The following is a 20,725-nucleotide window of genomic DNA, read 5'->3' on the forward strand; positions in this document are numbered from 1 at the left end:
ATGACTGAAGGGGTGAGGGATGTTTATCTTTTGCAGGTGTTCCTAAATGTTGTGTTTGGTATGATAATGGACCATGAATCAGTTGTAATGTTAAATAATAAACTTTATTGAAACATTTACAATGTACTTTACTTTAGTGCAATAATAATAAAAGCATTCTTGTCATGATTCAGTTTCAATGTACAATATATTTCATTGAAATCTTTACAATGTACTTGACTTTAGTGCAATAAAATCATTCTTCTATCAAATTTGATATCACTCTTTCCAATCACTTCACAACCCCAAAAACTTATACAGTTTTAAAGTTAGAAAACTTAGTAAACAATTATAATTTGTGAACAAAATCACTGAAAAACCCTAAGATAACTTTTAACGCAGTAAATTTAAACAACTTATTAAGATCACTTAAAAACTCTAAGATCACTTATATACTTGTAAAGTTACAAAACTTAGTACACAATTTCAAATTGAAAACAGTTACAACAGTGGCATCAAATCTACTACATCAACACCAACAGCAAAGAAAGGCTGCACCCAGCTCTCATCCACATCTCGGTGCATGTGCACTGCCTCATGGGGGTGGGGGGTGTACGGGAAGAGAAGGGATGGTGGGGGAAGAGAAGGGGTGGTGGGGGGAGAGAGGAGGGTAGGGGAAGAGACAGGGTAGGGTGGGAGAGAGTGGGGGCCCCAGCTTGGATCTCGACAGAGGCTGATACTGGGATTGCAGTGGGAGGGGCATTTGATTGGCCGGGAGGTGTGCGGTTATTGCAGCAGCTAACTGCCTGATGGCCTCTTCCAGCATTTGCGCTGCCCCAGCAAATCCCACACTCAGTTCACGTGGCATAACTGCTATTGCCCACACAGCGCTGTCAACTCATCACCAACCCCTCTGATGGTGCCCTCCAGTGAACGGGTAAGGTCATTGCCCTCCACACCCAATGCAATAACGTCAAGCGCATTTGTTGAACGCTGCATCTCAGGAGAGTCTACTCGGGTTCTCCTTCCTCTCCCCCTGGCTCTGCCTCGTGGCACAACTCCAGTGCGAGGCTCAGGGTGGGACGGTGGGGCCCTGGGTGTTCCACACTGCATTCCACCACCACCACCACCACCACCACCGGGACCCGCTTCCTCTGACAGTGAGGCCCTGGGTGTTCCATACTACATTCTACCACCACCACCATGACTCTCTACCTCTGATAATGGGGCCTTGGGTGCTACAAGCTGCATTCTACAACCACCACTGTGCCCCTCTACCTCTGATAATGGGGCCCTGGGTGCTACAAGCTGCATTCTACCACCACCACTGTGCCGCTCTACCTCTGATAATGGAGCCCTGGGTGCTACAAGCTGCATTCTACCAACACTACTGTGACTCTCTACCTCTGATAATGGAGCCCTGCGTGCTGCAAGCTGCATTCTACCACCACCATTAGGACTCTCTACCTCTGATAATGGGGAACCGGATGTTCCAAGCTGCATTCCATCACCACCACTGTGACCCTCTACCTCGAAGAATGTGAAACCATGGAACGTCTTACCAGAATTTACATCACTAAGCGTGGATGGGTACGTGAGGAGAGGATGACATGCCGCATCAGAAGTTAAAGCACCACGCAAGGAGGGGGGGTGGATGAAGGAGTGGAATGTTGGAGGAGAATTCATGGTATTCTCTGGGATAGTGAGGCCCTGCACTATGGACTGATCCATACTATGATCGACATTCTTCCCTGATCCATTCCCCCCTCCTCCCCACCCCCAATGCTTTGCTCTTGATCGCATGCATCCGACTCTTCCTCTGAATCTTCGGATTGACATCATGTTCTGCAAAATATAACCGAACAGTCAAATGGTTAGCACCACAGGAGTGGGCAGGATGGGTGACATAGATAGTCTCGCACATAGCAGGCTAGGCAGCAGGATGATTTGAAGGGTCACGATGCATTTTCAGGACTTACCCTCTCCCAAGCGTGTGGGCCCAGCTTGTGCATCACTGATTGCCTTTCTCCAGGCATGACTCATCATGGCAGCGACCCTCTGTTCCAAGGGTATCAGTGGGTGCAGATTTGGCGGGCCTCCTCCTGATTGTGTTCTTTCCCTTGTGTTGTGAGCCAATTTCTTCTGCAATGTTGAAAATATAACTATTTAGAGAGGGTGCCTTTCTGCTGGGTGGGACATATACAGCTGGTCACATTTACAATTGCAATTCCATTGAGAAAAGGAAGATATTACTTGCACTAACGACTTGACCAAGGTCCTGCCAATTCTTTTTACACTGGGCTCCAGATCTCCTGGTATTCAGCACTGCGCAGTATTCATCTGCAACTAGGTCCCAGCGTTTCTTGATTTCTTTGTGTGCCACCTTTGTGCGGCCTCTGTTGCTGGTGTCCAGCTCCTGCCATCTCCCCTCAATGACATTAACTCGTTTCTCGACTTTGTCATGCAAGACGTTTTCGTTCTCGCTGCACGTTCTTGCATTGCTGTACAGGTACTGGATTTCCACTCTCTGATTTTTAAAAACACAGTCCTTTCCTTGCATGCACGTGTGCAGCACCCCTTTGCACTCCAAGAATCACTTAAGACTTTTCATTCCTTCCCTTCCTGCACCCAAAAATCACACAGCTCGCTGTAACAGAGTGCCACGTTTTCCCTTTAAATGTCCTTGCTTGCAACTATGCAGCACTTTTGCAGCACTCCTTTGCACAACAAGAATCAATAAAATCATTTTTACTCCTTTTCCTACCTTCAACCAAAGATCCAAGCGAGCTTTAAATGTGTGTCTGCCACATTCTTCCTTTAAATATCCTTGCTTGCACCTATGCAGCACCGTTGCAGCACTCCTTTGCACAAGAATCAGTAAAATAATGTTTACTCCTTTTCCTACCTGCAACCAAAAATCCCAGCTAGCTTTAAATGAGTGCTCCGGTCTCCCTTTAAATGGCCGATTGCCAAGGTCGAGGCCCCATTGCGCATGCGTGCATGTTGTTCCGCGCACGTGCAAGGGAGCCGGCTGAGAAAGACACGCAGGGGCTTAGCCCTGCCCCCCTGCAGACTGCGATAGGTTTGCTCCACCCCAGGGAGACACCATTGCACCACGCCACGCCACGCCAAGCTCCAGGAGGACTGGAGAATTGTTCGGGAAGATTCCGGCACGCTTTCGAGCCCAGGCAGGTCACGTAAGTCTCGGAGGTGCACCGTTTTCGCCAGAACCGGAAACTTGGGCCCTGAGAGTGGACAGGAAGGACCTATTTCCATTAGCAGAGAGATCAATAACCAGAGGACATAGATTTATAGTAATTGGTAGAAGGATTACAGGGGAGTTGAGGTGAACATTTTTCACCCAGAAGGTGGTCTGGAACCACTGCCTGAAAGGATGGTAGAGGCAGAAACCCTCAGCACATTTAAAAAGCACTTGGGTATACACTTGAACTGCCGTCACCTACAAGGCAATGGACCAAGAGTAGGAAAATGAGATTAGGCTGTGATTTATCCTTACTATACAGTATAAATGCACACGAGACCCATAGTTGAGAGAAGATCACTCTGTGACCAGTTACCTTTATTACCAAGACCTCAAGTGATGAAGGTGGGTGGAGCTTCCCCTTTTATACCTGAAAGTCCAGGTTAGGAGTGTCTCTCACAAGTTCACCCCCTTGTGGTCAATGTTCTCAAGGTGTACAACTTAGGTCAGCTTATACATGGGTTACAATGATAGTTGAATACATGACATCACCTCCCCCCTCAAAGTTTTATTGGGATCACATGTTAAGTCTCTCTGGTGGTTTATGCTCCCTTGTAGAGCGCCTGAGTTGGGGCTCCGGTTGTTGGGCACTGGCCTGAGTGTCTGCTGTTTACGGTGCCTCAGGCCTGTCTGGACTGCCCACAGTGATTGGGCTCGCCTCCACTTGGTTCTGGTGTTCGGTCAACTGTGGTGGAGTAAACTCTACATCATGTTCTTCCTCTGCTTCTTCTATGGGGTTGCTGAACCTCCTTTTAGTTTGATCCATGTGTTTGCGACAGATTTGTCCATTGGTAAGTTTAACTTCCAAAACCCTATTCCCCTCTTTGGCAATCACAGTGCCTGCAAGCCAGTTGGGCCCTGCAGCATAATTAAGGACAAAAACAGGGTCATTGACATCAATACATCGCGCATTCGCATTTCTGTCATGGTAGTCACATTGTGACTGACGCCTGCTCTCAACAATTTCTTTCATAGTAGGGTGTATAAGGGATAACCTGGTTTTGAGCGTCCTTTTCATTAGCATCTCTGCGGATGGAACCCCTGTAAGCAAGTGTGGTCGGGATCTATTGGCCAACATGAGACATGATAAGCGACTTTGTAGGGAATCCCCTTGGATTCTGAGCATCCCCTGTTTGATTATCTGCACTGCTTGTTCCACCTGGCCGTTTGAGGCCGGCTTGAAAGGTGCGTTCTGACATGGTTGATTCCATTGCCTGCCATGAAGTCCTGGAATTCAGTGCTTGTGAAGCACGGGCCATTGTCACTGACCAAGACATCCGGTAGACCATGGGTGGCGAACATTGCCCGTAGACTTTCTACCGTGGCAGAGGATGTGCTTGAATTTAAAATGGCATAGTCAATCCATTTGGAGTAGGCGTCTACTGCAACCAAAAACATTTTTCCCATGAAAAGACCTGCGTAGTCCACATGGATGCGTGACCATGGCTTGGCGGGCCAGGACCAGAGGCAAAGGGGGGCTTCCCTGGGTGCATTGCCCAGCTGAGCACATGTGTTGCACCTGCAAACACAAAGTTCCAGGTCTGCGTCTGTCCCTGGCCACCAAACGTGTGACCTGGCAATTGCTTTCATCATGACAATGTCCGGGTGCTCATTGTGAAGTTCTCTGATGAACACCTCTCTGCCCATCTGGGGCATGACTACTCGGTTTCCCCACACTAGGCAATCGGCCTGAATCGAGAGTTCATCCTTGCGCCTATGAAACGGTTTAAATTCCTCAGGGCATCCCCCGTACGTGGCTGCCCAGTTTCCATTCAGGACACATTTCTTAATTAAAGAGAGTAGCGGATCTTTATTTGTTCAGACTTTAATCTGACGGGCTGTCACAGATGAGCCTTCGCTTTCGAAAGCTTCAACAGCCATGATCATCTGTTGTAGGCATTAGGCACCTGCTGAATATATCAAAACTCATATAGGTTTAAAGTGGCCACATATAAAATGGCTGCCCAAGCATTTAGGGAACTCAGCTAGTCAAGTAATGAACTGGGGCTGACCGAGCAATGACCCTGTGAGGCCCACTACCAGGAATGCCTTGGCTCACTCACTTGAGACAAGATAACTATAACGAACCATTATAGTACCTGATGTGGAATGTCCTTTGATTAAGGACTTCACACAGCAGAGCCCGAGGAACAGAGATAAAGGGGGGGGGGGGTGGGCCCACCTCACATAACGAGCTCATTAATCAGCCCGAGCTGATAAAAACCGAACATACAGCCCCTGAGGTATCAGGGGAATTCTATTGGGTTAAAGAAACCTATATGTAATCTATAATCATTATGATTGGATTGTGTCCAGCCAAAGTGGGCTGAGTAACTGTAAAGAACTATTGTAAAACATATAAATATCGATGAATTTCTTTGTTCGTTGGAGAGAAGTGCCTGGATCCAGACCTGAGGCTTCCTCCCCGCTGGGGAAAATAAAGGCCGCTTTGGCGTTGGAACCGACTCTGAGTGTTGAGTGATTCTTCCAAGAAAACATTCACGCTAACATCATCTCAGCATCATTCTCAGTTGCCCCCTCAGTGGTGGCTAGTGGGAGCCTGCTGAGTGCATCGGCGCAGTTTTCAGTGCCCGGTATGTGCCGAATTGTGTAGTAATAGGCGGCTAACGTAAGTGCCCACCTCTGTATGCGGGAAGATGCATTCGCATTTATGGCCTTGTTGTCGGCCAAAAGGGACATTAGGGGTTTGTGACCTGTCTCCAGCTCAAACTTCCTGCCAAACAGGTACTGGTGCATTTTTTTTTACTGCATATACACATGCTAGCACTTCCTTTTCTACCATCCTGTTGCCCCTTTCTGCCTGGGACAGACTTCTGGAGGCAGAAGCTACCGGCTATAACTGACCAGTGGCATTCACATGCTGCAACACACACCCGATCACATAGGACGATGCATCGTACGCTAAAATAAGTTTCTTACATGGGTCATATTACGTTAACAGTTTGTTGGAGCATAACAAATTGCGTGCTCTATCAAAAGCCCTTTCCTGGCTGTCCCCCCAGACCCAATCGCGACCTTTGCCGAGGAGCACGTGCAGCGGCTCTAACAGCGTGCTCAATTTGGGAAGAGAGTTACCAAAATAGTTCGGGAGCCCCAGGAACAAACGCAGCTCCGTCGTGTTATAGGGTCTGGGTGCTCTCTGGATCGCTTCCGTTATGGACACAATAGGTCTGATCCCGTCTGCTGCTACCCTCCTCCCCAGGAATTCTACCTCGGAGCTAAGAAGACACACTTCGCCTTTTTCAATCGCAGCCCTACTCGGTCCAGTCTGCATAGCACCTCTTCCAGTTGTGGAGCTGTTCTTCAGTATCACGACCCGTGATGAGGATGTCGTCTTGAAAAACCACCATCCTTGGAATCAACTTGAGGAGGCTTTCCATATTTCGCTGAAAGATCGCGGCGGCCGAACGAATCCCGAACGGATATCTGTTAAACTCAAACAACCCCTTGTGTGTCGTGATGGTGGTCAGCTTCTTCGACTCACTCGCCAGCTCCTGCATCATGTAAGCTGAGGTCAGGTCCAATTTTGAAAAAAGTTTGCCACCGGATAGCGTCGCAAAGAGATCTTCCGCTCTTGGTCGTGGATACTGGTCTTGGAGTGACACCCGATTGATGGTGGCCTTGTAATCGGCACATATCCTGACCGACGCATCCGCCTTGAGCACCGGCACGATTGGGCTCGCCCAGTCACTGAATTCGACTGGCAAGATGATGTCTTCCCTCAGCAGGCGGTCCAATTCACATTCTATCTTTTCCCACATCATGTACGGCACTGCTCTGGTCTTGTGGTGTACTGGCCTGGCGTCCGGGTTTATGTGAATCACTACCTTGGCCCCCATGAAAGTGCCGATGCCGGGTTGCAATAAGGAGTCAACTTTGTCCAGGACCTGCGAGCATGATACATGCTCCACAGAAGAAATTGCATTGACATTGACTCTGGATCAGTTCCTATGGAGTGGAGGGTAGCCAATGTAACCCCACTTTTTAAAAAAGGAGGGAGAGAGAAAACAGGGAATTATAGACCGGTCAGCCTGACATCGGTAGTGGGTAAAATGATGGAATCAATTATTAAGGAAGTCATAGCAGTGCATTTGGAAAGAGGTAATATGATAGGTCCAAGTCAGCATGGATTTGTGAAAGGGAAATCATGCTTCACAAATCTTCTGGAATTTTTTGAGGATGTTTCCAGTAGAGTGGACAAGGGAGAACCAGTTGATGTGGTATATTTGGACTTTCAGAAGGCTTTCGACAAGGTCCCACACAAGAGATTAATGTGCAAAGTTAAAGCACATGGGATTGGGGGTAGTGTGCTGACATGGATTGAGAACTGGTTGTCAGACAGGAAGCAAAGAGTAGGAGTAAATGGAGACTTTTCAGAATGGCAGGCAGTGACTAGTGGGGTACCGCAAGGTTCTGTGCTGGGGCCCCAGCTGTTTACATTGTACATTAATGATTTAGACGAGGGGATTAAATGTAGTATCTCCAAATTTGCGGATGACACTAAGTTGGGTGGCAGTGTGAGCTGCGAGGAGGATGCTATGAGGCTGCAGAGTGACTTGGATAGGTTAGGTGAGTGGGCAAATGCATGGCAGATGAAGTATAATGTAGATAAATGTGAGGTTATCCACTTTGGTGGTAAAAACAGAGAGACAGACTATTATCTGAATGGTGACAGATTAGGAAAAGGGGAGGTGCAAAGAGACCTGGGTGTCATGGTACATCAGTCATTGAAGGTTGGCATGTAGGTACAGCAGGCGGTTAAGAAAGCAAATGGCATGTTGGCCTTCATAGCGAGGGGATTTGAGTACAGGGGCAGGGAGGTGTTGCTACAATTGTACAGGGCCTTGGTGAGGCCACACCTGGAGTATTGTGTACAGTTTTGGTCTCCTAACCTGAGGAAGGACATTCTTGCTATTGAGGGAGTGCAGCGAAGGTTCACCAGACTGATTCCCGGGATGGCGGGACTGACCTATCAAGAAAGACTGGATTAACTGGGCTTGTATTCACTGGAGTTCAGAAGAATGAGAGGGCACCTCATAGAAACGTTTAAAATTCTGACGGGGTTAGACAGGTTAGATGCAGGAAGAATGTTCCCAATGTTGGGGAAGTCCAGAACCAGGGGACACAGTCTAAGGATAAGGGGGAAGCCATTTAGGACCGAGATGAGGAGGAATTTCTTCACCCAGAGAGTGGTGAACCTGTGGAATTCTCTACCACAGAAAGTTGTTGAGGTTAATTCACTAAATATATTCAAAAAGGAGTTAGATGAAGTCCTTACTACTAGGGGAATCAAGGGGTATGGTGAGAAAGCAGGAATGGGGTACTGAAGTTGCATGTTCAGCCATGAACTCATTGAATGGCGGTGCAGGCTAGAAGGGCCGAATGGCCGAATGGCCTACTCCTGCACCTATTATCTATGTTTCTATGTTTCTATTGCCCCATTTCCAGTTCATGGCAGCACGCCAACTCCTTCCAAAGTAGTGCGGGACCGTCCTCCGGGCAATCCAGGGAGACAACCTGTTCTCCGAATCTTTGTGGGTCACGACTACCATGGTGCTGCCGAGCACCGGAATTATCTCCTTTGTATATGTCCGTAGCTGTGCGTCAATCGGAAATTATTTTGGCCTCCTGGCCTTGGACACTCACAACCTTTCGAACTGTTTGATACTCATCAGGGACTGGCTGGCCCCTGTATCTAGCTCCATTAATACTGGGATGCCATTGAGGAGCACTTGCATCGTTATCGGTGGCGTCCTAGTATATGAACTGTATATGTGCTCCACATGATCTCGCTGAACTTCAGCTTCCAGCGATTTCCCCCAGTATTCATTTGGCCTCGTAGGACTTACTTCGGGCCCGTCTTCCTCGTACATCAACCTGGCTGCAAGCTTCCTGCACATACGCGCCAAGTGACCGCTGACGTTGCAGTTTCTGCAGGTATAGTGCTGATACCTGCAAGCTCTGGCTGGGTGTTTGCCTCCACACCGCCAGAAAGAGCTGGAGGCCCCGTTGTTGGAAACAAAAGGTCCATTAGCAGTCAATCGTCTCTGACTGTCTCTGTAACTGTCCTTAAGCGCACCATTAACAGGTGTTGAAGGCCCCATTACTGGTCGCACTGTCCATTGCAATGGCATGAATCGTTCAGCTAGCCATTGTCTCTGTTGAATTCCCCCTTTGGGTTCGACTACATGCTGGGGAATGTCTAATTGCCCTTGTCTGCCTAGAGAACTGTGTGTCACATTAACAATGTTGACTCCCTGGTCGTTTGCCGCATTTGATCCAAGATTTTTGTTATATATCATTCTGGTCTCTTCCTCCCGAGATAAATGTCTGGGCTATCAGAACCTCCGCTTCCAAAATCAAGTCTTTGGTCTCAATCAGTTTCCTGAAATCCCCAGCGTGCCCGATGCCCTCAATAAAAAATTCTCGCAGCATCTCCACTCTGCATGCATCTGGGAACTTACATAGGCTCGCCAGTTGCCGGAGATCTGCCATGAAGTCTGGAACGCTCTGCCTTTCTCGCCGCCGGTGGGTGTAAATCCGGTGTCTCGCCATGTGCATGCTGCTCGCTGGTTTAAGGTGTTCCCTGATAAACTTACTGAGCTCTTTGAACGTCTTGTCCGCTGGCTTCTCTGGCGCTAGAAGGTCCTTCATCAGGGAGTACGTTCTGGATCCACAAACCATCAGGAGATGAGCCCTGCGTTTGTCGACCGAATCCTGTCCCAACCATTCCTTATTGACAAAACTTTGCTGTAGTCTCTCAATAAAGTCATCCCAATCATCACCAACACAGTACCTCTCTTCTGTGCTGCTAATGGCCATGCTCGCGTGGTTTAAATCCCAGTTTCTCGTCGCCAATGATATGTCCTTACGATACAGTATAAATGCACACGAGGCCCATACTTGAGAGAAGGTCACTCTGTGACCAGTCACCTTTATTACCAAGACCTCAAGTGATGAAGGTGGGTGGAGCTTCCCCTTTTATACCTGAAAGTCCAGGTTAGGAGTGTCTCCCACAAGTTCACCCCCTTGTGGTCAATGTTCTCAAGGTGTATAACTTAGGTCAGCTTATACATGATAGTTACAATGATAGATGAATGTATGACAGGCTGAATAGTTCTATTTTGGCCGGCACAGACACGATGGGCCAAACAGCCTCCTTCTGTGCTGTAAACTTCTATTATTCTATGAAACTCAGAAATATAATAAACAATGAGGTTAGCAACAAACTATAGGAGGACACAGAGAATCTGGCAAAATGGGCAGACACATGGCAGATGAAATTTCACACAAAGAAGTGTGAAGTGATATATTTTGGTGGGAAGAATGAAGAAAGACAATATGAATTAAATTGCAGAATTTTTAAGGAGGTACAGGAAGAGAGACCAGGGGATGCATGTACACAAACTTTGAAGGTGTCAGGTCAAGTTGAGAAGGCTGTTAAAAAAGCATATGGGATCCTTGGTTTTATTAACAGAGGAATAGATTACAAAAGCAAGGAAGTAATGCTAAACCTTTATAAAACACTGGTTAGGCCTTGGCTGCAGTACTGTGTTCGGTTCAGGGCACCACACTTCTCGAAGTATGTCAGGCCTTGGAAAGGGTGCAGAAGACATTTACTAGAATGGTACCAGAGATGAAAGACTTCAGTTATGTGGAAAGACTGGGGTTATTTTCTTTAGAGCAGAGAAGGTTAAGAGAAAATTTGGCAGAGGTGTTGAAAATCATGAATGTTTTTGATAAAGTAAATAAAGAGAAACTGTTTCCAATGACAGATAGATCGGTAACCGGAAGACACATATTTAAGGTAATTGGCAAAAGAATCAGAAGCAACATGAGGAAATGTTTTTTTTAAACACAGTGAGTTGTTGTGATCTGGAATGCACTGCCTGTAAGGGTGGTGGAAGCAGATTCAATGGTAACATTCAAAGGAGAATTGGATAAATACTTGAAGGAGAAAATTTACATGGCAATGTGGAAAGAGCAGGGGAGTGGGATTAATTGGCTAGATCTACCAAAGAGCTGCACAGGCACAATGGGCCAAATGGCCTCCTTCTCTGCTGTATCATTCTATGATTTGTTTGCTTTTCCACATTGGTTCAACACCAAAGGTCGACCATAACTTCTCGGTCATTTTCAAAGGTTTAGGCCCAGATTTTCTCCTCCCCCGCTCCCCCCCCCCCACTCCACCCTACCTATTTTGACATATTATGGTGAATGAAAGTTTGTGATGAGCTGTTCCACTGCTTTCCTAATGTTACCATTACTGAGATTTTCTGCACACAGCAATGGTAGATCTTGACTATGCCCACCCATGTCAGCTGATGTATTTCCAATCATTAACATCTTAGCAATGCTGCCAGGAGTGCAGCAGTGTTAAGGAGGCAAAAGCAAGGGTTTGCAAATAAAAGGATTATCTGCGACAATCCATTAGAGAGATGATTTGCACTAGGCAATGTGGGAGATTTAAAATAATGTAAAAAAATAAATTCCTTTGCCCATGCAAGGTGATCTAGTGGCCTCTAATACATCACCAAATTCAAATTCGCAATAAGCTTGATATTGGAAGAACCGCTGAGGTCAGGTGGGTGCACACCAATGCACAGATATCCTACACTAACGAACTCCCACCTGGAATCCCACTGCAAGGGAAAATCTAGGTCTATTCATTTCACAAAGTGGGATGTTTCCTCCTTTCTAAAAAATCCAGTTTCATATCCAGCTGCACGTCACCCTTGGGCGATGGAGTTTAGTTCTTTTGTTGTCTCTCGTGACAGAACTTGTCAGAATTTTCAGGATGCTCAAACAAACCATACTATAAGGAGTTCCACTTCAAAGAAGTTTAGAGTTTGTCTCTAAATCCTGCACCTTCCCTTTGGACCACCGCCAAGGCAAGTAACATTCAAGGAGCTACTTACTTGTGCAAAATAAACTGTATTTATCTATTATATATATTTTTTTAAGGCAGCCGGCCCCCTCCCCTTTAAATTTTGCCCCAGTAGCTACTAGCCGCCCGGCGCGCGACCCTGAAGCAGTCGCTGTTATTGCCCCTCGCTGCTTCAGGGGCCAAACCCAATTTAGGGATCAGGGCACGAATGGGGCAATGTGCACGGTGATGATGGCATGATCTCTGGGTGCAGGAGATCGGGGCGCAATGCTGTATCGCCGTTAAACTCCCGCTGAATTTAGCAGGATTCGTTAGTGACGCCGTACCCAGTCGCAGTCATTTGTGCCCTGTTAGCGCCCCCCCCTCCCCGGATGGCTGGCGCAAATGCACCCAATTTCTCCCCCTAAAATATAAAACACAAAAACAGGCCACTTGGCCCAATTGATCCATGCTGATGTTTATGCTCTGCAGGAACATCCTCCCACTCTACTTCATCTAACCCTATCAGCATATCCTTCTATTCGTGTTGTGTCCTGGCCAATATCTATCCCTCAACCAATACCACCAGATTATTTTATTTTTCTAATTTCTGTTTATGTGACCTTCCTTGTTGCTTGCAAAGTGGCTGCCATGTTGGCCAACATTGCAGCATTGATTACATTTCAGTTGTACTTTATTGGCTGTGAAGTGTTTTCGGATGCCCAGAGGATGTTAAAGGTACTTTATAAATGCAAGTTATTTATTTCAATCAAATTGACACTGGTCATTTTCCGCATCAAGCCGCACTAGTAAAATTGAAGTCAATGGGAATCAGGGGACTAACTGTCCACTGGCTTGAGTCATACCTAGCACAAAGGTTGTGGTCATTGCAGGCCAATCATCTCAGCCCCAGGACATCGCTGCAGGAGTTCCTCAGGTAAGTATCCTAGGCCCAACCATCATCAGCTGCTTCATCTCCATCATAATGTCAGAAGTGGGGATGTTCGCTGATTACAGTATTCAGTTCCACTTGCAGCTCCTCAGATAATGAAGCAGTCTGGTCAACATGCAGGAAGAGCTGGGCGACATTCAGGCATGGACTGATAAGTGGCAAGTAACATTTACATCACATAAGTGCCCGCTTATTACATAGGATATACAGCACAAACAGGCCATTTGGCCCAACCAGTCCATGCCAGCTCTTATTGACATTCAATGGAATTACCATCGCCAAATCTCCCACTATAAATATTCTGGGGGAGAGGGTCATTATTGACCAAAAAATTAACTGGACCAGACACATAAATACTGTGGCTACAAGAGCAGGTCAGAGACCATGTATTCTGCGGCGAGTGTCTCAACTCCTGAGTTCCCAAAGCCTTTCCACCATCTACAAGGCACAAGTCAGGATTGTGATGGAATACTCTCCACATGCCTGGATGAGTATAGCTCCAGCAACACTCAAGAAGCTCAATACCATCCAAGACAAAGCAGCTTGCTTGATTGCCACCTCATCGACCACCTTCAACATTCACTCCCTCCACCACCGCGCACCGTGGCTGCAATGTGTACCATCTACAAGATGTACTGCAGCAACTCACCAAAGCTTCTTCGGCAGCACCTTCCAAACCTGTGACCTCTACCACCTAGAAGGCTAAGGACAGCAGGCACATGGGAACACTATCACATCCAAGTTCCCCTCCAAGTCACACAAATTCCTGACTTGGAATATCGTTCCTTCATCGTTGCTGGGTCAAAATCCTGGAATTTCCTCCCTAACATCACTGTGGGAGTACCTTCAACACACGGAGTGCAGCGGTTCAAGAAAGTAGTTCACCGCCACCTTCTCAAGGGCAGTTAGGGATGGGCAATAAATGCTGACCTTGCCATTGATGTCCACATCCCATGAACGTATTAAAAAAATGTTCATAACACCATGTCTTATCTCAGGAATAACCCCAGAGAAAATGGTGCCTGTTCAAAAAAGAAGAAACTGTTGATCCTCAGATAAGAGACTTATCATTGAAAAACTCATTGATGGTAGCAATAAAACTGGGTGCAACTTTTTTAAACAACTGGCTCAAAGCATGCTGAAGACCTGGGTATCAGTAGAAAACAAACATGAAAATGAAGAAAAAGTCAAGAAATTACTGAAATACACTTACCATTACATAATTGATCCTTTAAATGAACTTCACTATGGTTATTATTGCTTCGTTAAAATGAACTTAATGAACAGATATTCTGCATTCCACAATGTTTGGAAACAGCGTGTAGAAAGTTCCCACTCTGAAATTAATACCTCCAATTTTAACCCCTCGAACCCAGGAGCATGGTATATGCAAATGGTAAACATTTTTGCAGCGACCTATTCACCCGATCTTTACTGACCTCATACGGAATGCCATTTTAACAGGCTCAGTCAGGCTATTGCACCAGGTAAGCCTAATTGAAATTCAAGTCATTTAGACCTTGACAATATTTTAACACTAAAAGGAGCCTGCTGTAGAAGAGAGCCAAAGTTTGTTAATCAATACCTAAGCTATACAAAAGCTCAATATTTGATTTGTGCAGATTCTGATATTACGCAGGAGCCCGTTACCCAGTTTCTGTATATTCAGGCATTATACAGAAGCCCATTACTCTGTCTGAATATATTTCGCATTATTCGGGAGATGCCAGCGGGAGGTCGATGAGGCGTCGAGGAGGCGGAGCAGCAGAGTTGGGGCCTACAGGAGACCCGTCAGTCGGATGGCACCAGCGGGAGGTGGAGGAGGTGGAGCAGCAGAGTTGGGGCCTACAGGAGACCCGTCAGTCGGATGGCACCAGCGGGAGGTGGAGGAGGTGGAGCAGCAGAGTTGGGGCCTACAGGAGACCCGTCAGTCGGGAGGCACCAGTGGGAGGTGGAGGAGGTGGCGCAGCAGAGTTGGGACCTACAGGAGACCCGTCAGTCGGGAGGCACCAGCGGGAGGTGGAGGAGGTGGAGCAGCAGAGTTGGGGCCTACAGGAGACCAGTCGGTGCAGCTGCAGCAGGGAGGCAAAAAAGAAGTAGAAAGAACTCGAAAAGTGATTTCACAGCCAAGGGAGTAAGTGATTGGTGAGTAGCTTTTCTTTTTTCTTTTCTTTATCAGTAAGTCACCTTTAGCATTGTTGTTGCCAAATTAAGTTAATCTAAGGGGTTAAGACATGGCAGGAGAGCTTGGACATGTGCTATGCTCCCCCTGTAATATGTGGGAAGTCAGGGACGCTTCCAGTGTCCCTGACAACCACGTATGCGGGAAGTGTATCTGCCTCCAGCTCCTGACGGACCGCATTGCGGCACTGGAGCTGCGGGTGGATTCACTCTGGAGCATCCACGATGCTGAGAATGATGTGAATAGCACGTTTAGCGAGTTGGTCTTACCGCAGACAAAGGGTACACAGCCAGATAGGGAATGGGTGAACAACAGGAACAGCAGTGCAAGGAAGGTAGTGCAGGGGTCCCCTGCGGTCATCCCCCTGCAAAACAGATATACCGCTTTGGGTAATGTTGAGGGAGATGACTCATCAGCAGAGAGCAGCAGCAGCCAAGTTCATGGCACTGTGGGTGGCTCTGCTGCACAGGAGGGCAGGAAAAAGAGTGGGAGAGCTATAATGATAGGGGATTCTATTGTAAGGGGAATAGATATGCGTTTCTGCGGCCGCAACCGAGACTACAGGATGGTATGTTGCCTCCCTGGTGCAAGGGTTAAGGATCTCTCGGAGCGGGTGCAGGACATTTTGAAAATGGAGTGTGAACAGCCAGTTATCATGGTGCATATAGGTACCGACGATATAGGTAAAAAAAATGGGATGAGGTCCTAAGAGATGAATTTAGGGAGCTAGGAGCTAAATTAAAAAGTAGGACCTCAAAAGTAGTAATCTCAGGATTGCTACCAGGGGCACGTGCTAGTCAGAGTAGGAATCGCAGGATAGCTCAGATGAATACGTGGCTTGAGGAGTGGTGTGGAAGGGAGGGATTCAAATTCCTGGGACATTGAAACTGGTTCTGGGAGAGGTGGGTCCAGTACAAACCCCGGACAGTCTGCACCTGGGCAGGACCGGAACCAATGTCCTCAAGGGAGTGTTTGCAAGTGCTGTTGTGAAGGAGTTAAACTAACATAGCAGGGGGATGGGAACCTATGCAGGGAGTCAGAGGGAAATAAAATGGAGGCAGAAGCAAAAGATAGAAAGGAAAATAGTAAAAGTGGAGGGCAGAGAAACCCAAGGCAAAAAACAAAAAGGGCCACATTACAGCAAAATTCTAAAGGGGCAAAGTGTGTTAAAAAGACAAGCCTGAAGGCCCTGTGCCTCAATGCGAGGAGTATTCGGAATAAGGAGGACGAATTAACTGCACAGATAGCAGTTAACGGATATGATGTAATTTGCATCACGGAGACATGGCTCCAGGGTGACCAAGGCTGGGAACTCAACATCCAGGGGTATTCAACATTTAGGAAGGATAGACAAGAGAGGAAAAGGAGGCAGGGTGGTGTTGCTGGTTAAAGAGGAAATTAATGCAATAGTAAGGAGGGACATTAGCCTGGATGATGTGGAATCGGTATGGGTGGAGCTGCGGAATACCAAAGGGCAGAAAACGCTAGTGGGAGTTGTGTACAGACCACCAAACAGTAGTAGTGAGGTTGGGGACAGCATCAAACAAGAAATAAGGGATGTGTGCAATAAAGGTACACCAGTTATCATGGGCGACTTTAATCTACATATTGATTGAGCTAACCGAACTGGTAGCAATGTGGTGGAGGAGGATTTCCAGGAGTGTATTAGGGATGGTTTTCTGGACCAATATGTCGAACCAACCAGAGAGCTGGCCATCCTTGACTTTGTGATGTGTAATGAGAAGGGACTAATTAGCAATCTTGTTGTGCGAGGCCCTTTGGCGAAGAGTGACCATAATATGGTAGAATTCTTTATTAAGATGGAGAGTGACACAGTTAATTCGGAAACTAGGGTCCTGAACTTAAGGAAAGGTAACTTCGACGGTATGAGGCATGAATCGGCTAGAATAGACTGGCAAAGGATACATAAAGAGTTGACGGTGGATAAGCAAAGGCAAATATTTAAAGGTCACATGGATGAACTTCAGCAATTGTACATCCCTGTCTGGAGTAAAAATAAAACGGGCAAGGTAGCTCAACCATGGCTAACAAGGGAAAATAAGGATAGTGTTAAAACCAAGGAAGAGGCATATAAATTGGCTAGAAAAAGCAACAAACCTGAGGACTGGGAGAAATTTAGAATTCAACAGAGGAGGACTAAGTGTTTAATTAAGAGGGGAAAATTAGAGTATGAGAGGAAGCTTGCAGGGAGTTTAAAAACTAATTGCAAAAGCTTCTGTAGATATGGGAAGAGAAAAAGATTAGTGAAGACAAACGTAGGTCCCTTGCAGTCGAATTCAGGTGAATTTATAATGGGGAACAAAGAAATGGCAGATCAATTGAACAAATACTTCGGTTCTGTCTTCACGAAGGAAGACACAAATAACCTTTCGGATGTACTAGGGGACAGTGGGCCGAGTGAGAAGGAGGAACTGAAGGATATCCTTATTAGGCGGGAAATTGTGTTAGGGAAATTGATGGGATTGAAGGCTGATAAATCCCAGGGCCTGATCGTCTGCATCCCAGAGTACTTAAGGAAGTGGCCCTAGAAATAGTAGATGCATTGGTGATCATTTTCCAACAGTCTATCGACTCTGGATCAGCTCCTACTGGAGGGTAGCTAATGTAACACCACTTTTTAAAAAAGGAGGGAGAGAGAAAACGGGGAATTATAGACCGGTTAGCCTGACATCAGTAGTGGGGAAAATGTTGTAATCAATCATTAAGGATGAAATAGCAGCGCATTTGGAAAGCAGTGACAGGATGGGACCACGTCTGCATGGATTTATGAAAGGGAAATCATGCTTGACGAATCTTCTGGAATTTTTTGATGCTGTAACTAGCAGAGTGGATAAGGGAGAAACAGGGGATATGGTGTATTTGGACTTTTAAAAGGCTTTTGACAAGGTCCCGCACAAGAGATTGGTGTACAAAATCAAAGCACATGGTATTGGGGTAATGTACTGACGTGGATAGAGAACTGGTTGGCAGACAGGAAGCAGAGAGTCGGGATAAACAGGTCCTTTTCAGAATGGCAGGCAGTGACTAGTGGATTGCCGCAGGTCTCAGTGCTGGGACCCCAGCTCTTTACAATATACATTAACGATTTAGCTGAAGGAATTGAGTGTAATATCTCCAAATTTGCAGATGACACTAAACTGGATGGCGGTGTGAGCTGTGAGGAGGATGCTAAGAGGCTGCAGGGTGACTTGGACAGGTTAGGTGAATGGATAAATGCATGGCAGATGCAGTATAATGTGGATAAGTGTGAGGTTATCCATTTTGGGGGCAAAAACGCAAAGGCAGAATATTATCTGAATGGCAGCAGATTAGGAAAAGGAAAGGTGCAACGAGACCTGGGTGTCATGGTACATCAGTCATTGAAAGTTGGCATGCAGGTATAGCAGGCGGTGAAGAAGGCAAATGGTATATTGGCCTTCAGAGCTAGGGGGTTTGAGTATAGGAGTAGGGAGGTCTTACTACAGTTGTACAGGGCCTTGGTGAGGCCTCACCTGGAATACTGTGTTCAGTTTTGGTCTCTTAATCTGAGGAAGGACGTTCTTGCGATTGAGGGAGTGCAGTGAAGGTTCACCAGACTGATTCCAGGGATGGCTGGACTGAAATATGAGGAGCGACTGGATCAACTGGGCCTTTATTCACTGGAGCTTAGAAGGATGAGAGAGGATCTCATAGAAACGTATAAGATTCTGACAGGACTGGACAGGTTAGATGCGGGACGTAGTCTTAGGATTACGGGTAGGCCATTTAGGACTGAGATGAGGAGAAACTTCTTCACTCAGAGAGTTGTTAACCTGTGGAATTCCCTGCCGCAGAGAGTTGTTGATGCCAGTTCATTGGATATATTCAAGAGGGAGTTAGATATGGCCCTTACGGCGAAAGAGATCAAGGTTATGGAGAGAAAGCAGGAAAGGGATACTGAGGGAATGATCAGCCATGATCTGATTGAATGCGATGCAGGCTCGAAGGGCCGAATGGCCTACTCCTGCACCTATTTTCTATGTTTCTATACAGGATCCCGTTATTCTATCTATATATTCTGGCATTACACAGAAGTCCGTTCACCTGTGTATATTCTGTTGTTATACAACAGTCCGTTACCCGGCCTGTGCATTTTCTGGTATTACACAGGAGCTCATTACATGGTTTGAGTATATTCTACCATTTAGTACCCGGTGCCAGTCTTGTTAGGCGATTTGGGTGTGAGGGAGCATAGGACGTATAAGAGGGCCAAAAAGGTGTGATTTATTTTAAAGGGTTTCTTATGGGCTAGGAAAAACAGGAGTGCTCCTCCTGAATACACAAGGAATCCTGGGCTTCCCTCCCCCCACCGCCTACCCCTCCCACCACCTGACTGCTGGGGACCGTTTCCAAGGGTCCCCAGCCATGACCTCCTTCCCCGCTCGCTGAACTCCCACACGTCCATCATCACTGATGCTCGATTCAGGTGGGAGTTGAGCTTGGTGATTTAAATGAGGCCGAGAAGTTAAAATGGTCTGTACCTCACGCCAGCAAGCCTAACACTCACCCTGTTGGCCCCATGCTTGCCCTTCACCCCCAGTTAAAATGGGAGCTAATATCTAAATCAAGCTATCACATGTTTCAGATGGGCACATCTAATTCCCTATCCCTGGAATTGCATGCAATGCGCAAAGTAAGTGGAAATCCGCCACAATGGATTTCTGCACACTTTTTTCAATCGAGAAACAAGTGCAAGGCTAACCAAGAATGTATTGAGCAGATTACATGTCATTTTCTGTGGTCAGGTCATTTGCAGAAAGATTCATATGTGTGCAGCTTTGGCCTTGTATAGGGAGCTAGCATAATGGGGAAACCAGAAAATTGCATTTTAGGTAAAATCTTAAAGAGATGTGAGCAGTTAAAAGTAAGTGACTCCATGTGGGCCAAAAATTCTTAGAACCTATGGAAAAGCTCAAAATGTAGTTACATCTATTGGCAGCGTTTACCAAGGCTGAAGGAAGAAAGGGGAAAGAAGTGGCCGGCAAAAAAAAAGTGAAAGGAAATCCAATATGGAGGCATAAAATGGAGCCTACTGGCAAGAAAGAGATGGAACAGCCCAGCACCTGACTCCTGGTCTGATGGCTGGTGGAACACAAGTTGTGCAGCATGAGATAGTTCTGAGGAGGGTGGCTTGTGAGCAACTTCCCCATACGACAGCTTGAAATGAGATGGAGGCAGATTTAAGGCCACAGCTGACCTTACTGCTGTTAACAATGTCTGCCCCACAGTGAATGTTAACTAGAGGTTATCTACGAGCATGCTTGGAGCACATCATTGTCAAGGCCTCTCTTGCAAATCAGAGTTACTGCCTAAATAATCGGCCATGCAGCACCCATTTTTCTGGCGCTTAACAATCTCCTAAGCAATATTCCCATATAGCTGTGCAGCCGCGTGGTTGTCTGGAGGTCCCGCGCAGACTGATCA

General features: G+C 46.7%; 1 protein-coding gene across 2 annotated transcripts in view; it reads right to left on the reverse strand.

Moving 5' to 3' along the window:
- Window positions 1-422: 422 nt before the first annotated feature.
- LOC139275005 (uncharacterized) overlaps window positions 423-20,725 on the reverse strand; it is a 135,131-nt gene continuing 114,828 nt past the window's right edge. The window contains exons 5-6 of one of the 2 annotated variants that reach the window (XM_070891855.1): window positions 1,959-2,121; window positions 423-1,824 (exon numbers count right to left, since the gene is read on the reverse strand). In XM_070891855.1, the coding sequence (XP_070747956.1) occupies window positions 1,991-2,121 (131 nt within the window). In that variant the 3' untranslated portion in view covers window positions 423-1,824; window positions 1,959-1,990. The remainder of the gene's footprint in view (window positions 1,825-1,958; window positions 2,122-20,725) is intronic. The other variant, XM_070891851.1, reaches the window with a different exon arrangement.

The sequence above is a fragment of the Pristiophorus japonicus genome, chromosome 10, assembly GCF_044704955.1.
Source record: "Pristiophorus japonicus isolate sPriJap1 chromosome 10, sPriJap1.hap1, whole genome shotgun sequence".
Taxonomy (NCBI): Eukaryota; Metazoa; Chordata; class Chondrichthyes; family Pristiophoridae; genus Pristiophorus; species Pristiophorus japonicus.